We start from the raw sequence: 17,851 nt of genomic DNA, 5'->3' as shown, positions 1-17,851 counted from the left end.
CAGGGAATGCATGAATACCTATAGCAGTGATTTCCAGCACTTGCTGTCCATCATAAACCTTTGTCAAGCTTGTTAAAACCATATATTACTATCAATTATTGCAGAACTACTGAAAAAACTATTCTAAGGTGGGGTCTAGGCAAAGCCAAAGAGAGACAAGTAGGTGTCCTTTATGGACTAATGCATTTTTTTACCCCTTAACATGGTTATTTTGTCTTCAACATTTATTTAGTGGAGCATTGGGAAAGGTAAAAGATAGCTAGTAACTGATTATAATCCCTCTAAGAAAGAATGCCATAATCCCCAAATTGCATATGCCACTCATCTAAATGGACGTCCTGTAGCTTTTTGGACCCATCTTCCTTATAAAGCTTGATGACTATCTATTGATACTTGAAGATGTCTATTGCATACACATCTATTACAAGAAGCATACCAAAGTATTTTTTAAACCACATTAAAGTAGTCGTCTCAGAGTTCTGGTAAGCATAACTCTCTCCATCACCTTACGTTCTCTGTGATGTTATAATATCTAAGTGTATCCCTTATAGATTGAGGGAATGGATATATATCAAACTGTGTATTTTACAAATGGATAATGCAAGTCACCTTACATACTAAACAGATAATACAAGAAACTATGTAAGGTGACTTGTGTTATCTGTTGGTAAGGCATCTGACTGACCACATTCTGTGTTTTTAAAGTTACCAAAGACATTTTTAGGCTGTAGTACAATCGAACAAAAATTGATAAAAATTTAGACAATATCAGAAAATACTTGGGAATGAGAAGGAACACAAATAATTATTTTGTGAAGAAGCTATCTTTACATTCACACTTCATATCAAGGCCTGTGGGATGCAGGAAAGCTATAATTAAAGACAAAAATGACCCTCTTTAACCCAGTTCTCTTTTGACTTGAAATTGACTTAGTTTTCATCATTATCCCTACGCTTGTTATCTTTGTGTTTGATTGGTAACTCTTCACTCCTTTAATTTGAAAATTTTCTTCCTTTGCATTAGATTTGTATTTTTTAAATGATATAGTATCAAATTCTATATTTTACCTAAATATGAGGGTCTTTGAATTTTAATAATGTAACTTAATAATATTTTCTCTGTTCCAGAATTTCAGTATGGGTAGGTTCTAAGCCCCAAAGGCAGTATATGGTTGTAAGAAAGGTTGGGAGGCTTGTCTTGAAGTCATGTCTACATAGTAAGACATGGTTTTCACTTAATTTACAGATCAATAAAAGTCAAAGCTTTCTAAAGATTTTTGATACTTTATGTGAAATTAGTTGAAATCAAGTAAATATGGTTTATTGTTGTGGTTCTTATGGATTTTGGGTGGCTTTGGAGAACAGAGAGAATAAGAGAGAAATGCTAAAGCTACCCACCACAAACCGTCCATCATTCCTCGCTACCACTTGAATTCTGTGACTTCAGACATTCTGTTTGTATTCATGTTTGTATACTTATCTTAATTTTGTTTCCCTGGCTTTTCCTGTATGGACTACGTGTCTTTGAACTTTTTTCTTTAGAAATTTGGAAGAGGTACTTGCTTCTCTCTGTATTACTGTTTTTCAAAAAGAAGTCAATTTGATATTCCCTGCATATTGGAAAATGACGCAGTGACTTTTACTGCACACGTGATGATGATAGCTAACATTTATTGAGCACTTAATCTGTACCATACATTGTTCTTCTCCTTAACTTCATCTTATATTTGTCCATTTTCATTAATTTTTTACATTATAGTGCTGATAATTCAAGAATATATTTTTCCTTACCAGTGCTTTCATTCAACTGAATTTCCACCGTCACACTTTTTGGCTGAACCTCAGGCTCAGAGTGCTGAGTTAGTCACACGAACAAAAAGCCCTTTGGTGTTTCATTTCTTTGTTTTTCCTTATGATGCTCATCCCACCCTATCTCCCCACTTTAAGATGTTTAACATCCAAAGACACATCATGGTTCTGGCTGCAGATCCCTCACTCATGTACACATCTTGAGGCTCTGGGCCAAGTTACAAATGGTGGGGCAGGATTGAGACTTGCAGGTTTACTGTCTTTCAACTAACAAATATGAATGTTTCTCAAACCACTCCTCTTTGCTAGATGATAGCAAATCTATAATGTCTAGTTGATGATGACTTGAGTTCCATCTGGGGATCTGTGGTAGCAAAAATAAGCCAGAGTAAAGCTGTGGACAGATATATGATAGTGAAGGATGGAACACATGAAAAAGAAGGGGAAAGAATCCAAAGAGCTCCTGAGTTACAGAAAGTTGCAAGGAATTCTTTAAGGCACCATAATCCAGATACCTTTTTAAATTGGAGATCATTAAACCACCTTAGGTTTTCTCTCTTATAACTCTTCCCTTTGTTTGGCCTTTAACCCCCCTCTTAAATAAAGTTATTCCTTTTGTTTCCTGTCTGAAGATACTTTTTTGTTGGGATGACAGAAACAGGATAGAATTTGAGAAAGCTTTCAATAGAAATGTAATGCATTCTTTCTATTTCCCTGAATATAAATTTAAATACAGTCTTTGATCAGTAATATAACAGGTTTGGACTACTTTTCTGGTTCTCCTTTTAGTTGTGGATCACTCATCCCATCTGTTGTGTTCTTACAAGTTCAGCTCATTAGAGGGCAGCCTTCGGGGGGCTCCATGTGCAGCTCTGTGCTCCTCTTTGTTTACTCCTCCCTTTTTGTCCTCATGCGAATTATTGACTATTGCAATGTTAGAATGTTGTTATCAAGAGTTGCATATCTAATCTGAGCATCTTCCCTTGTAACATCTTAGTATCAGCAATCCTAAGAACTTTGAGTATTTTAGAAACTGCGTTCCCAAATTCTAAGATCTGACTTGAACTGATGGGCAAGGGCTAGTCATTAAGAGTACCATAAAAGTTGAGTAGAGACTACTAGTTGTCTCCCATTATCCGTAACTTATTCATCAATAATAAAAATCTTGTTTTATATCCGGGCAAACCACTCCTCAGCTAAAATACTACATACCCAAGCCAGTCTTTCAGCTTGATGTGACCGTGTGACTAAATTTTTGCCATTCAGATGGAAGCGCTGTGTGGTACTTCTTTAAAGCCTCTTTAAATGGGAGGGGATACTGTTTTTCTTCTTTCCTTCTCGCAGTGCTAAACCTGGGTATGATGGCTGTAGCTATGGCAGCTATCTTGGACCATGAGAACATGACCCACACTCTGTTGTTAGCACATGGTAAATTGGAAAGTTCTTGGGTCCTGGTGAAATTTCTGAAGTCACCACACTGTTCCTGGACTCTGGATTTATTTTATGCAAGAGAGGAGTAAACTTCTTTCTTTGTTTAAACTGCTGTATTTTTGGATTCCTCTGTCTAGAGATGAATTCAATCCTGGGTTTACATTGTGCTAAGGAGCTTGGCCTTCAATGTTATCAGAGTAAGCAAAGTGTTATTTAAGAGAGATTAATTTAGAAGTATGAACTTGATGAATTTGATCTATAAGAGAAAAGGGACAGAACGATCAATGATAAAATTATTGCAAAAATCCAGGAATGAAGTTATGATGGTAGGACTATGGTGGTAGCACCAGGGTACTGGTTGTGGCGATTAGGGGTTCTCACTTTCTCAGTTGTGGAGTGGGTAAGGGGTCTGGAGATGAGAGGGACTCAAGCAGTATCAGGACAGGTTTATTGGATATGACTTATTCCCCCTGAGTCCTGGAATGTTCTCCAACATGCATATTAGAATACCACAGAAATTTTTAAGTAGGTAGTGTGATGCATTGAAAAGAAGCAAGGCTCTTATTTTAGATAATCCTGGATCTACCAATACTAACCATTAGGTACCCATTATGGACCTCATTTTCTGGAAAAGAAAAACAACCCTCAGGATTATTATAGTACCTTTTCAGGAGGCTTTTTTAATGAGAATTAAGTGAGACAATCTCTTCAAAACATCATTCAGCACAAAGGCACATCATAAGCACTCAATAAATATTAGTTGCCTTATTATTAAAGCACTTGCCACATATCACTAGGCATACAATGAATTTCTCTTAAATCTGAAAGAGAATGAGGAGAACTTACAGCTGGTGCTGTCTTCCATCTTCACTAAGAAAAGCATTTTTGGAGTAAAGACAGGTGTACTTAGGTGCACCCTAGTTCCCTCCCCATTTAGGAACTGGGCAGATGATTTTTGACAATATCAACGACAGTGTTCGTAAGGGATTAGCATCATACAAGGGGAGATTGAGGTGGATGGATTCTGGCTGACGCAGCAGTGCTTTTATAGTATTGTCAAACTCAGGATCTCTTTATTAACGGAGCTAAAAGGGAGTGACTCTCTTTAGGACTGAGTTCCTGGTTTCCTGTCCTGCACTGGAACATGCACGTAACTGTTCCTAGGTGTTTTTTAGGAACTTTTTAGTTCAACATCTTGATTTTAGCTCAAAACAGATCTAGAACAATCTAACAAATTACCGCATAAAGACAAAATAAGTTTCTTGAGGATTACTCATTGCTGAAATGGAACCAATAGGATCCAAGCATTCAAAAGAAAAAAATTTGATAGGAAAAATAATGTGGTGAATGTAGAGAAATTCCAGTATCCTACTAATCAGCAGTCATCCTGACTCAGTTTAGTTGCTGTAATAGTGAAGCAATGTTCTAATTCTTCATGGGTTTCTTAGGTGAATTGAGAATGGACAAACTATAAAAATCATTGTAATGACAACCATCCAATGGGAGGGAGCTAACAGTGTGAGCTCTATAAGGTTTTGAGAGAGCTTCAGACAGCTATTAGGCTTTTATTATCTGACTCAGCTTGCACCTGGATCCTGCCAAGACCAATGTTGATAAATAGCGAGCACACATAGACCCACTGCTCCATCAGTTATTTCTCTTTGATACCATCTTCCAGATGACCTGCTTCCTTCCTATTCAGAGCTTTTGGCACTCCTGCTGCCCCATTTTACTATTGTATTTAGCCTCTCTCTGGGATAATTCATATTGTGCCAATCAACCTTTACCAGTACTGGTTGAGTTTCCTATTTACTCATGGGACATTGTCTGTTTCAGTTATCTTTTTTTAACCTTGACATTTTCTGATCATATCAAATGTAGTCTTTCTTTAATTTATGCTCATTATATTGGTTCATTTAAGGGTCACTATAGCCTGTAAGGGTTTTTTTTCTCCATAAATAGTATATCTTTGTATACTTCCCACCAACAAAATGACTCACATCTTCCAGTGTAATTGAAGTCTAGCCAGAACATCAGGGAGACATCTTCAGCCCCTTCTCTGTACCTTCTTTGCATTGTCCTACTATCCCAAGGAAGCTTCTAGGGACTTTGTCTCTTTTCTCTGTGGCAATATGAAAAAGAACCCAGCAAAAATTTTGTTTTTTTATACTATTAGCATTAGTACTCCAGTAATAATAATAATACCTGTAGTTCTTCCACCCTTTGTCCCAGACACAACCTTTGTCCCAGACACAACATCTAAGCACTTTATATTGTCGTGTAGTTGGGGTTCTTTAGTTTGTGACAGAAAAATAACCACAGTTACAGTAAGAAAAAAAAAAGAACTTACTTGGATCATGAAGTTGAAAAGCCCAGAAGCAGATCTTTCTGTAAGCATGGCTTTATCTGCATGTTCAAATGAAAGAAACAGATTTGTACCTTTTTCCACTTCACAGGTGAGTTTTCTACTCTGTTACTTTCAGTATCAGGGAAGGTTGAACCTTTTATTGGCAAATCTGGTGTCAAAGATGACCCCTAGAAACTTTATGTGTATCTTGCCGTATAGCTCCTTATAAATAGGAATCTCAAAGAAAAATGGTTGGCTCTGCTTGGATTAGAGATAGACAGGCATAGATTTCTGAATCGATCACTGTGGTCTTGGTATTGGTGGGGTGTCAGTATTCTTACTGGCCAGGCCTGGATCATGTGTCTACAGGTGGGTAGGTTAAGTCCTTCTCAAATTTCATGAAATGTATTCCCAATGGTAAAGAAGTGTTCTGTTATAAGAAGGGGAAGAGGAGATGTTGGGAGGACACAAGCACAGATATCCATTACATCATTTATTAATCTAATTTAATATTTGTGAGATGGATATCATTATTAATTTTACAGACAAGGAAACTGAGACTCATACAAGTTAGCTAGCATGCTGGTGGTCACACGGTAATAAGAGGAATTGCTAGGATTCGGCTTCTGGACTGTCAGATGGTCTAGATGTTGGGCCTTCAACATTTCCCATCAGTCCTTTCATTTTTCTGATGGGGTGTTTATCCTTTTAGACAAATTCTAAAGTGTGGCTAATTCAAACTGATTCTACTCTCAAAACGGTGCCACCTCTCTCCTTACTCTCAACAGATTCAGTGGCCTGCTACTTCTTAGTAAAGATAGGCTATTCAGAGGTAATTTCCCCAATATTCTGTTACCTTGCCAAGAGACAGCTACATTTGCATGAATCCTTTCTTAAAGTTCTTACCCAGTCTGAGGCTAATCTTGCAGCAAAGTTCTAGATTCCACTCCCTCCTCACTTCTTGGGATGATCATTCAGTCATCCTCTATCTCTCTTCTATCTTCAACCTCACTACTGGCCCCAACTCATTAGCATTTAAACTCAATTTGTAAAAATCACCCTTCACTCCATGACCTCCTCTAGCTATGGTCCTTTTTATTATGATTCTTTTCATATTTCTTCAGTTTTCTACACTTGCTGACTCTATTCCCTCCCTTCCTCTGTTTTCTTCAGCTTGCTATAGTCTGTCTTCTTCCTTCATCACTTTACCAAGAAAGGTTTGTGTTAAAATGATCAATGACACACATGTTGATAAATCCAGTGGCTCTCTTTTAAGAACTTATTATACCTGATACCTCTAGAGCTTTAAGTTCAGTTTACCATACTTTTCTGAAACCTCTAAATTTGAAGCTCCTCAGACATCTGTGCTAAGCCATCTTTTTATTCTTAACTTTACAGATCTTCTCTAGGTTACCTCATACATTCCAATGCATTTCATTTACCATCTAAATACCGATGGCTCCTGAATTTAGATACCCAACCTCTTAGATGCCTCTCTTAGAATTCTAGGCCTCTTTATCCAACTGCTCTCTGGCTATCTCTAATTGGACAGTTCAAAAGTGCTTCTCTTGGGACTTCCCTGGCAGTCCAGTGGTTAAAATTCAGCGCTTCCACTGCAGGGGGACATGGGTTTGATCCCAGCAGCCACATGGCAAGGCCAAAATAAAAGTGCTTCTCTTTATTATGTTTAATAGTCAAATCTGTTTTTCCCCCTAAACTGAGTACTTCATTAGACTTGCACATTTCAGTATATGACACCTCTATCTGGTTCCTAAAGCCAGAAACAGGTGTTATCCTACACTTCTTTTATCTTCCTCACCAACCACATTTGACTCTATCACCAAATCTTGTCAATTTTAAAGGAAAACTAAATCTTGAAATTATCCACATCCCACGTCTTCATGGCTGTGGTCCAAGCCACTGTGTTCTCTCATCTGGTCTGTCACAATACTGTCCAAGCAGAATGATTTTTCTCAAATCTGATTGTATCATTCCTCTGCATAAATTCCTTCAATCCCACTTGCCCCACCATCATCTGGTTTACAAGGCCCTTTGCAATCTCACCACCATCTGCCTCCCTTACTTCTCCAGCCTTATTGTTTACCACTCTTCTCCTTTCACTCTGAATTCAGCCATGCAGGAATAGTTAATGTTCCTCTTATGAGTTATATTTTGATTCTAAAGAAACTTCCCTATTTCTATCAAAGGTTCTATTAGGTGTCCATATTATGTGTATCTGAATCACCTTGTGCTTATGGTATGGTACTGCAGTTGCTTGTTACATTAGTCAGGGTTGGTCAGGAAAATGGACACCATTGCAAGTATTTCAAGAAGGAGATTCAACATAGGAAACTAAGTGCTTACAAATCAATTGGAAGAACTGGAAGAAAGAATGTCAGGGAGGCCACTACTAGATGTCAGGTTCTATTCTAGCTTCCAGTAATCTAGAAGTTGCTGCTTGCTCCCACTAGACCCTTCTAGCCCTTCTCCCAGGTCAGGAAACAGGAAGGCACTATTGAATATGGCCACAATTGCTGTGCAGCATTGAGTTAGGTTACTTCTGTGGAAACGCCTACAGGCTGCTACCAAATTTAAACATGTTAAGGCCCAGTTGTCTGCCTGCTGCTGCAGAGAAAAGGTAGTGTGGCTTCTGCTTCTCTTCTGCCTTACAGATGTCAAGTTATGGTTCACACTGGCAGAACCTAAGCTGGACCTTGAACCCTTCTGACAAGGGAATCTGGGAAATGTAGTTCCTAGTCTTCCAGTCCCTGCAATTCAGGGGAGAGTAAAGAAGAGGGTGAAAATGGTGCCAAATTCCAATATTCACTACGACCATTCTTTTATCTGATAACACATCAAAACTGAGCTCTGTGACAGTAAGGATTCTGTGTTTCCCTATTATTTCCCCTCAGGACCCGTCCAAGTGCCTGGCCCAATGAGTCTTGATGTAATGAAAGAATAATGAGGCCTTTATATCTCACAGATATACTAGGGACGTTATTGTTTATAAAATGAAAGTTAATTACAGTCCAGATTCTGTCATAAGAATATAAAGCTCTCTAGTATTTTCTGTCATATTGATAGCTTAAGGCACTGCTATGCACATTGTGCAAAGTCTCTAACTGAATGACTGCATTTAATCCTTAAAATAGCTCTATGAAGTAGATTCTATGGTTATCTCAATTTTATAGGCGGGGATATTAAGCCTCAGAGATGAAGTTGTTTACCCAAGGTCACAAAGTTTCTAAATGGATAAGCTGTGTTAGAAACCCAGCGGTGTCTTATTCCAAAGTCCATGATCCAGCTCAGAGAAGTGGAAGAACTTGATCTGCTGGCATTTCAGGGGGCTGTGGGATACCTTCATGACCTTTTGACTCTAAAGCCAGTGCTCCTGAATCTTGCATGGCATCAATTTCAATAGCTTCTCTCTTGTAGAACAAAAAGACTTCCCTAGTTCTCTTTTTTCAAAAAGGACCAAACATACGTAGCAGTTGCTCTCTTAGTAGCACAAAGGGATTACAACCCCATTTAAAGAGTTGCCAGATAAAATATAGGATGCCTAGTTCAATTTGAATTTCAGATGAACAGCGAATATCTTTTCAGTATAAGTATGTCCCAAACGTTGCCTGGAGCATACCTATACCAAAAATTTAAATTGTTTATTTGAAATTCAACTTTTACTGGCTGCCCTGTATTTTTATTTGCGATATCTAGAAACCCTATCTCTTTAGAAGCCATGTTAATGTATGTAACCCATTCCGTTCACTTGGACATTGCAGCTTGCATAGCACTTTCACCACAATTACTTAGTTAATACACATAACAAACTTATGAGAAATGAATTATTCATTCCATAACTGAGGACACTGGGCTCAGAAGAGTTAAGAAATTGGCCCATGATCATAGAGCTCATGAGTGGTAGAGCTGGAGTTTAAATCTAAGTGCGTCTCACTCCTTGTCTTGTTCTCTCTCCCTGATCACCGTTCAAAACCCGTCTCAGGCATCACCTTTGGTAAACCTACCCAGACTTCTCCCAACCCAAAGGTGAATTCGTTGCTCCTTTTTTATGTTGGCAAGGGCATTTGCACATGTCATTATTATGGGATGTGGCACATTGCTCTGTGATTGTTTTTATGTTTTTCTCTCTGCCAGAACTGAACTTCTTTGAGTAGTGTGGTAGGCAGAATAATGCCCCCCAAAAGATGTTCACATCCTAATCACCGGAAACTGTGACTATGTTACCTCACATGGATAAAGGGACTTTGTAGATGTGATTAAGGGTAAGGGCCTTACAGTAGAAAAATGATCCTTGACTATCCTGATGGGCCCAGTCTAATCACATGCATCCTTAAAATCAAAGAATCCTTCATGGCTGTGGTCAGAGGCCAATGAGGATGGTGGAAGAAGGGTCAGAGAGATGCAACTTTATGGGCCTTGAATATGAATAAAGTAGGCCCTGAGCCAAGAAATGCAAACTGCCTCTAGAAGCTGGAAAAGGCATGGACACTGATTTTCCCCTAGAGCCACCAGAAGGAAACATAGCTCTGTCGGCATGTCACCTTGATTTTAGCCTAGTGAGACTCATTTCAGAATACTCGCTTCCACAACTTAAGAAATGTTTGTTGTTTTAAGCTACTAAGTTTATGGTAATTCATTAACAGAAGTAATCAGAAACTAATTAGTCACTGTTGTATTTCCTATAACTAGCAAAGTACCAAGCAGGCTCATAATAGGTACTAAGAAATTGTTTGCTTGCTTGAATAAATGAAAATTATAGAACATTGCTTCATGATCTGAGCATATGAAGAAAGAGCCAGTCAACTAAGGTATGGGGAAGGAAAAGGCTCTCTGCTCATCTTCTTCCCTGAACTAATGAGAATAAGCTATATTTCTTGGCCCAATGAGTCATGATCATAAGTACAGAAAAAGGGGAATAATAAGTGATGATTCCCAAGGGAGCTTTTATATCTTCTTAGCTATGAATGTGATTCTGAAGCGAGACCTCACCCATAGTGGCCACAATGATAAAAATAGCTACGATTTCTTTGACTACTATTGTGATAGTAATTCAACTTTGGTGTGCATTAGAATAACCTGGGACACTTGCTTAGCTGCATTTTCCTGGGTCTAACCTCTAGAGATTCTGATTCAGCAGGTCGGAGATAGAAGCCAGGTGATTCTGTGGACCGTACTGCACCGAACCAACAAATGTAAAAAGAATTCCTCAGAGGAGTTCATGTGGCATCTTTAAACCAGAAAAATATAAAGAAGGAAATTTCTCTCTCTCTCTCTTTTTTTTTTTTAGTTAGGCTAAAGAAGTTTATCTTTAACCAACCACTGGAAATACAGGGTAACAGTTATGGAAAAATGTTCCCAACTGATCGTTTTAATATGGTTACCTTTTTTGCTGCTCAAAAATGTAGCACATGCTAAAACTAAAAAGCAATTTGAAAACCCAGAAAGATGCAAAGAAGAAAATGACAATTTCTCATAACTTCATTGCCTGAAGATAAGCTATGGCTGACATTTTGTTTTATTACCCTCTGTGCTTTGACTACGCGTGTAAATCCTAGCTATTTGAGATCATACTGCATATGCAATTTAATATCATGCTTTTTAAAAAAACTCAACGTTGTAGGATATATCTGTTCCTCTATGGCCAACTTATTGTAATGAGATTGTTTTTGTTAAATTATCTTCCTTTAAGAGAACTGGGAGAGTCAGAAATCCTAACAAGAGTCCAAAAACTAACTTCATGCTCAAAGTCTCTGCATACTATTCTCGAAGAGCAGCAATTAGAACTGCCTGGAGTGTCAGAGGTGTTGAGTCACCTGCAGCTGCTGACTGCTAATCAATTTTGAGGAAACTTGCCCTTTTTCTGTCTTTGATCTATACTGGGACATCCCAGATGTGGAATTTAGCCCTGTAATTTCCACACAAAGCTTTTGTGTGATTCAGCAGATTTTCCTACACGTCTGGGGAACTCACAAGATGTTTCAATTGTAACAAAGCAAACAACCTAATATGGTGTAAAGTGCTCATCGTGACAGTGCCCATGGTGACAGTGTTCACGGTGACAGTGTTCACGGTGACAGTGCCCATGGTGACAGTGCCCATGGTGACAGTGCTCATGGTGAGAGTACTCATGGTGGCAGTGCTCACGGTGACATTGCCCGTGGTGACAGTGCCCGTGGTGACAGTGCCCGTGGTGAGAGTGCCCGTGGTGAGAGTGCTCACGGTGACAGTGCCCATGGTGATACTGCCCACGGTGACAGTGCTCACGGTGACAGTGCCCATGGTGATAGTGCTCATGGTGACAGTGCTCACGGTGTCATAGCCCATGGTGACAGTGCCCATGGTGACAGTTCCCATGGTGACAGTGCTCATGGTGATAGTGCTCATGGTGACAGTGCTCACGGTGGCATTGCCCATGGTGATAGTGCTCACGGTGACATTGCCCTTGGTGACAGTGCCCGTGGTGACAGTGCCCATGGTGACAGTGCCCATGGTGACAGTGCCTATGGTGATAGTGCCCTTGGTGATAGTGCTCACGGTGACAGTGCCCATGGTGACAGTGCCCGTGGTCAGTGCTCGTGGTGACAGTGCCCTTGGTGACAGTGCCCATGGTGACAGTGCCTATGGTGACAGTGCTCACGGTGACAGTGCTCACGGTGACAGTGCTCATGGTGTCATAGCCCATGGTGCCAGTGCCCGTGGTGACAGTGCCCATGGTGACAGTGCTCACGGTGACAGTGCCCATGGTGACAGTGCTCACGGTGACAGTGCTCACGGTGTCATAGCCCATGGTGATAGTGCCCATGGTGATAGTGCTCACGGTGACAGTGCCCATGGTGATAGTGCTCATGGTGATAGTTCCCATGTTGACAGTGCTCACGGTGACAGTGCCCATGGTGAATAGTGCTCATGGTGACAGTGCTCATGGTCACAGTACTCATGGTGACAGTTCCCATGGTGATAGTGCTCATGGTGACAGTGCCCATGGTGACAGTGCTCATGGTGACAGTACCCGTGGTGATAGTGCCCACGGTGACAGTGCTCACGGTGACAGTGCCCATGGTGAATAGTGCTCATGGTGACAGTGCTCATGGTCACAGTACTCATGGTGACAGTTCCCATGGTGATAGTGCTCATGGTGACAGTGCCCATGGTGACAGTGCTCATGGTGACAGTACCCGTGGTGATAGTGCCCACGGTGACAGTGCGCACGGTGACAGTGCCTATGGTGACAGTGCCCATGGTGATACTGCTCATGGTGACAGTGCTCACAGTGACAGTGCCCACGGTGATAGTGCTCACGGAGACAGTGCCCATGGTGACAGTGCCCATGGTGACAGTGCCCATGGTGATAGTGCTCACGGTGACAGTGCTTACGGTGACAGTTCCCATGGTGACAGTTCCCATGGTGACAGTGCCCACGGTGACAGTGCCCACAGTGACAGTGGCCACGGTGGCAGTGCCCACGGTGGCAGTGCCGATGGTGACAGTGCCCACGGTGACAGTGCCCACGGTGATAGTGCCCACGGTGTCAGTGCCCATGGTGACAGTGCTCACGGTGTCATAGCCCATGGTGATAGTGCCCATGGTGACAGTTCCCATGGTGACAGTGCCCATGGTGACAGTGCCCACGGTGATAGTGCTCACGGTGACAGTGCCCACGGTGACAGTGCCCATGGTGATAGTGCTCACGGTGACAGTGCCCATGGTGACAGTACCCATGGTGATAGGGCTCACGGTGACAGTGCCCATGGTGACAGTGCCCACGGTGATAGTGCTCACAGTGACAGTGCTTACAGTGACAGTTCCCATGGTGACAGTTCCCATGGTGACAGTGCTCATGGTGGCAGTGCTCATGGTGACAGTGCCCACGGTGACAGTGCTCATGGTGACAGTGCCCACGGCGACAGTGCCCACGGTGAGAGTGGCCACGGTGAGAGTGGCCACGGTGAGAGTGGCCATGGTGACAGTGCCCATGGTGATAGTGCTCACGGTGACAGTGCCCACGGTGACAGTGGCCACGGTGAGAGTGCCCACGGTGGCAGTGCCCACGGTGGCAGTGCCCACGGTGACAGTGCCCACGGTGACAGTGGCCACGTTGGCAGTGTCCACGGTGGCAGTGCCCATGGTGACAGTGCCCACGGTGACAGTGCTCACGGTGATAGTGCTCATAGTGACAGTGCCCACGGTGACAGTGCCCACGGTGACAGTGCCTATGGTGACAGTGCCCATGGTGATACTGCTCAAGATGACAGTGCTCACGGTGACAGTGCCCATGGTGATAGTGCTCACGGTGACAGTGCTCATGGTGACAGTACCCATGGTGATAGTGCCCATGGTGGCAGTGCCCACGGTGGCAGTGCCCATGGTGACAGTGCCCATGGTGATAGTGCTCACAGTGACAGTTCCCATGGTGACAGTTCCCATGGTGACAGTGCCCACGGTGAGAGTGGCCACGGTGAGAGTGGCCACGGTGATAGTGCCCATGGTGACAGTTCCCATGGTGACAGTGCCCATGGTGACAGTGCCCACGGTGAGAGTGGCCATGGTGACAGTGCCCATGGTGACAGTGCCCATGGTGACAGTGCTCACGGTGACAGTGCCCACGGTGACAGTGCCTATGGTGACAGTGCCCATGGTGATACTGCTCATGATGACAGTGCTCACGGTGACAGTGCCCATGGTGATAGTGCTCACGGTGACAGTGCACATGGTGACAGTACCCATGGTGATAGTGCTCACGGTGACAGTGCCCACGGTGACAGTGCCCATGGTGACAGTGCCCATGGTGATAGTGCTCACGGTGACAGTGCTTACAGTGACAGTTCCCATGGTGACAGTGCCCATGGTGACAGTGCTCATGGTGACAGTGCTCATGGTGACAGTGCCCACGGTGACAGTGCCCACGGTGACAGTGGCCACGGTGAGAGTGGCTGTGGTTGCAGTGCCCATGGTGGCAGTGCCCACGGTGACAGTGCTCATGGTGACAGTGCCCATGGTGATAGTGCTCACGGTGACAGTGCCCACGGTGACAGTGCCCACGTTGGCAGTGTCCACGGTGGCAGTGCCCATGGTGATAGTGCCCATGGTGACAGTGCCTATGGTGACAGTGCGCATGGTGATAGTGCTCACGGTGACAGTGCCCATGGTGGCAGTGCTCACGGTGATAGTGCTCACGGTGACAGTGCTCACGGTGATAGTGCTCACGGTGACAGTGCTCATGGTGTCATACCCCATGGTGATAGTGCTCATGGTGATAGTGCTCACGGTGACAGTGCCCATGGTGATAGTGCTCATGGTGACAGTGCTCACGGTGTCATAGCCCATGGTGATAGTGCCCATGGTGACAGTTCCCATGGTGACAGTTCCCATGGTGACAGTGCTCATGGTGATAGTGCTCATGGTGACAGTGCTCACGGTGGCATTGCCCATGGTGATAGTGCTCACGGTGACATTGCCCTTGGTGACAGTGCCCGTGGTGACAGTGCCCGTGGTGACAGTGCCCATGGTGACAGTGCCTATGGTGATAGTGCCTATGGTGACAGTGCTCGTGGTGACATTGCCCTTGATGACAGTGCCCATGGTGACAGTGCCGATGGTGAGAGTGCCCACGGTGACAGTGCCCACGGTGACAGTGCTCACGGTGACAGTGCTCACGGTGTCATAGCCCATGGTGACAGTGCCCATGGTGACAGTGCCCATGGTGATAGTGCTCACGGTGATAGTGCTCACGGTGACAGTGCCCATGGTGACAGTGCTCACGGTGTCATAGCCCACGGTGATAGTAGTCATGGTGATAGTGCTCACGGTGACAGTGCCCATGGTGATAGTGCTCATGGTGACAGTGCTCATGGTGTCATAGCCCATGGTGACAGTGCCCATGGTGACAGTGCCCATGGTGACAGTGCCCATGCTGATAGTGCTCACAGTGACAGTGCTCACGGTGATAGTGCTCACGGTGACAGTGCTTACAGTGTCATAGCCCGTGGTGATAGTGCTTATGGTGATAGTGCTCACGGTGACAGTGCCCATGGTGATAGTGCTCATGGTGACAGTGCTCACGGTGTCATAGCCCATGGTGACAGTTCCCATGGTGACAGTGCCCACGGTGATAGTGCTCACGGTGATAGTGCCCATGGTGACAGTGCCCATGGTGAGAGTGCTCACGGTGAAAGTGCCCATGGTGATAGTGCCCATGGTGATAGTGCTCATGGTGACAGTGCCCATGGTGATAGTGCCCATGGTGATAGTGCTCATGGTGATAGTGCCCACAGTGACAGTGCTCATGGTGACAGTGCTCACGGTGTCATAGCCCATGGTGATAGTGCCCATGGTGATAGTGCTCACGGTGTCATAGCCCATGGTGATAGTGCCCATGGTCACAATTCCCATGGTGACAGTTCCCATGGTGACAGTGCTCATGGTGATAGTGCTCACGGTGACAGTGCTCACGGTTGCAGTGCCCATGGTGACAGTGCCCATGGTGACAGTGCTCACGGTGACAGTACCCATGGTGATAGTGCTCACGGTGACAGTGCTCATGGTGTCATAGCCCATGGTGACTGTGCCCATGGTGACAGTTCCCATGGTGAAAGTTCCCATGGTGACAGTACCCATGGTGATAGTGCTCACGGTGACAGTGCTCGCGGTGACAGTGCCCATGGTGACAGTGCTCACGGTGACAGTGCCCTTGGTGATGGTGCTCATGGTGACAGTGCTCATGGTGATAGTGCCCACGGTGACAGTGCTCATGATGACAGTGATCATGGTGACAGTGCTCACGGTGTCATAGCCCATGGTGATAGTGCCCATGGTGATAGTGCTCATGGTGACAGTGCCCATGGTGACAGTTCCCATGGTGACAGTGCTCATGGTGACAGTGCCCATGGTGACAGTGCTCACGGTGACAGTACCCATGGTGATAGTGCTCACGGTGACAGTGCTCATGGTGACAGTGCCCATGGTGACAGTGCCAATGGTTGATGTCAGTGCCATTTGATGAGATGGGAACCACGTTAGTAAGAATTGGTTTATAGTACATTTGTGTCATCACTATCTTCTTGTTCCCTCTGTTAGGAGTTTCCTTTGATCTCTGCCTTTTCCTCACTGATCACAGCCAACCATTGATCCTTCTCTGCTCTAATTCCCCAGAGAATTATCATCTGACTATATCATTTGACTATTTGGTATATCAAATTTGGGTAAGCTCTACCAACCATTTGGGGCACTGGAGAGGTTTGTGCTTTGGGGATCATTGACATTTGATTCCTTCTTTTCCATCCAGTTATGACTATGGAGGAGAGAGTTAGAACTTGGGGTTAGAGAGAGCATCTATCCATAGGCCTAGGATGATCTGACTCAAGTAGAGATAATTCTTGGTTTGCTCTGATAATGCTCTTTACCACCATTCTCAAAAACCCAGCCAACCTTTGTATTTTTCTTTCCTATATCTGTACAATACACTTCCTTCCGAAACACACACATACACCTATCATACTCTATTACCTCCCTTCTTATTTTTCCTTACTTTCCAGAATGTGTCCTTCACTCCGTGATCCCTGGATCTTTGCTAAAGTTCTCCTTTAACAAGAGTACCACCACTCTCCCCACTTCCACGTATTGAATTCTATTCATCCTTTCCACATGAACTTTGATCGTAGTTGCTCTAAGAATCCTTGCAGATCTCCCCATCATAATTAACCTTCATTCTATAGTAATTTGTTTACATATCTCTTGGAGCACTTATCTCAATGTTCTCAGTCATTTGTGTGTGGGCTATGTAGTCTGATAGTTTGGGACCTAATAGAGGACAACAGCCAAGTCAAACATATCTGTACATTTGAGAACTAGCCCTTTGATACAGCCATGATTGGCATTCAATCAAATAGTGTGAAATTTAAATGACTATCTCCCAAATGACAGTAAAAGCACATATTAAGTGTTCACTATTTTTTTTATTAAGTGAAATTTCACTTTTATCCTTATCATCTTGGAAAATTTATTATTTTATTTTCTCACTCAATATATTATTGCCCCGGAAAATGGCAAATGTAATGTATTGACTTCTTCCCTTGGAAGAGGCTACATTGTGCTGTAGTAAATACTGATGAGTGTAAATATCTGTAATAAACAAGGATAAATGGTACTGCTTGGAATCAAGTCCACAACTTTGGTTGTCTAAAGTAAGCAACAGGAAAAAGGATATGGCAGGGAATAAAACTATATGTGCTCTTCATCTAACACACGTAA

The 17,851-nt window shown here is 43.4% G+C and overlaps 2 protein-coding genes across 2 annotated transcripts; both read right to left on the bottom strand.

The window, feature by feature from the left end:
- Positions 1-11,554: 11,554 nt before the first annotated feature.
- On the bottom strand, positions 11,555-12,467 carry LOC137756449 (mucin-22-like). The gene is made up of 2 exons (XM_068532703.1): positions 12,140-12,467; positions 11,555-12,105 (listed from the first exon to the last, which is right to left on the bottom strand). The coding sequence occupies exons 1-2, from the start codon at positions 12,465-12,467 to the stop codon at positions 11,555-11,557; spliced, it is 879 nt and encodes a 292-aa protein (XP_068388804.1).
- Positions 12,468-12,478: 11 nt separating this feature from the next.
- On the bottom strand, positions 12,479-16,489 carry LOC137756448 (mucin-22-like). Its single transcript, XM_068532702.1, has one exon. It carries the CDS (start codon positions 16,487-16,489, stop codon positions 12,479-12,481), a length of 4,011 nt encoding a protein of 1,336 aa, XP_068388803.1.
- Between the last annotated feature and the right edge of the window lie 1,362 nt (positions 16,490-17,851).

The sequence above is a fragment of the Eschrichtius robustus genome, chromosome X, assembly GCF_028021215.1.
Source record: "Eschrichtius robustus isolate mEscRob2 chromosome X, mEscRob2.pri, whole genome shotgun sequence".
NCBI lineage: Eukaryota > Metazoa > Chordata > Mammalia > Artiodactyla > Eschrichtiidae > Eschrichtius > Eschrichtius robustus.
This window is presented reverse-complemented; position numbering and strand designations above follow the sequence as displayed.

Bases quoted from the DNA above. Each gene is read 5' to 3' on its own strand.
- LOC137756448 (XM_068532702.1), bottom strand. From the start codon at position 16,489: ATGGGCACTGTCACCATGAGCACTGTCACCATGGGAACTGTCACCATG.
- LOC137756449 (XM_068532703.1), bottom strand. From the start codon at position 12,467: ATGGGAACTATCACCATGAGCACTATCACCATGGGCACTGTCACCGTG. The intron at 12,106-12,139 runs GTGAGCACTATC...CTATCACCATAG, and splicing joins TCACCATGGGCACTGTCACC to GCACTGTCACCATGGGCACT.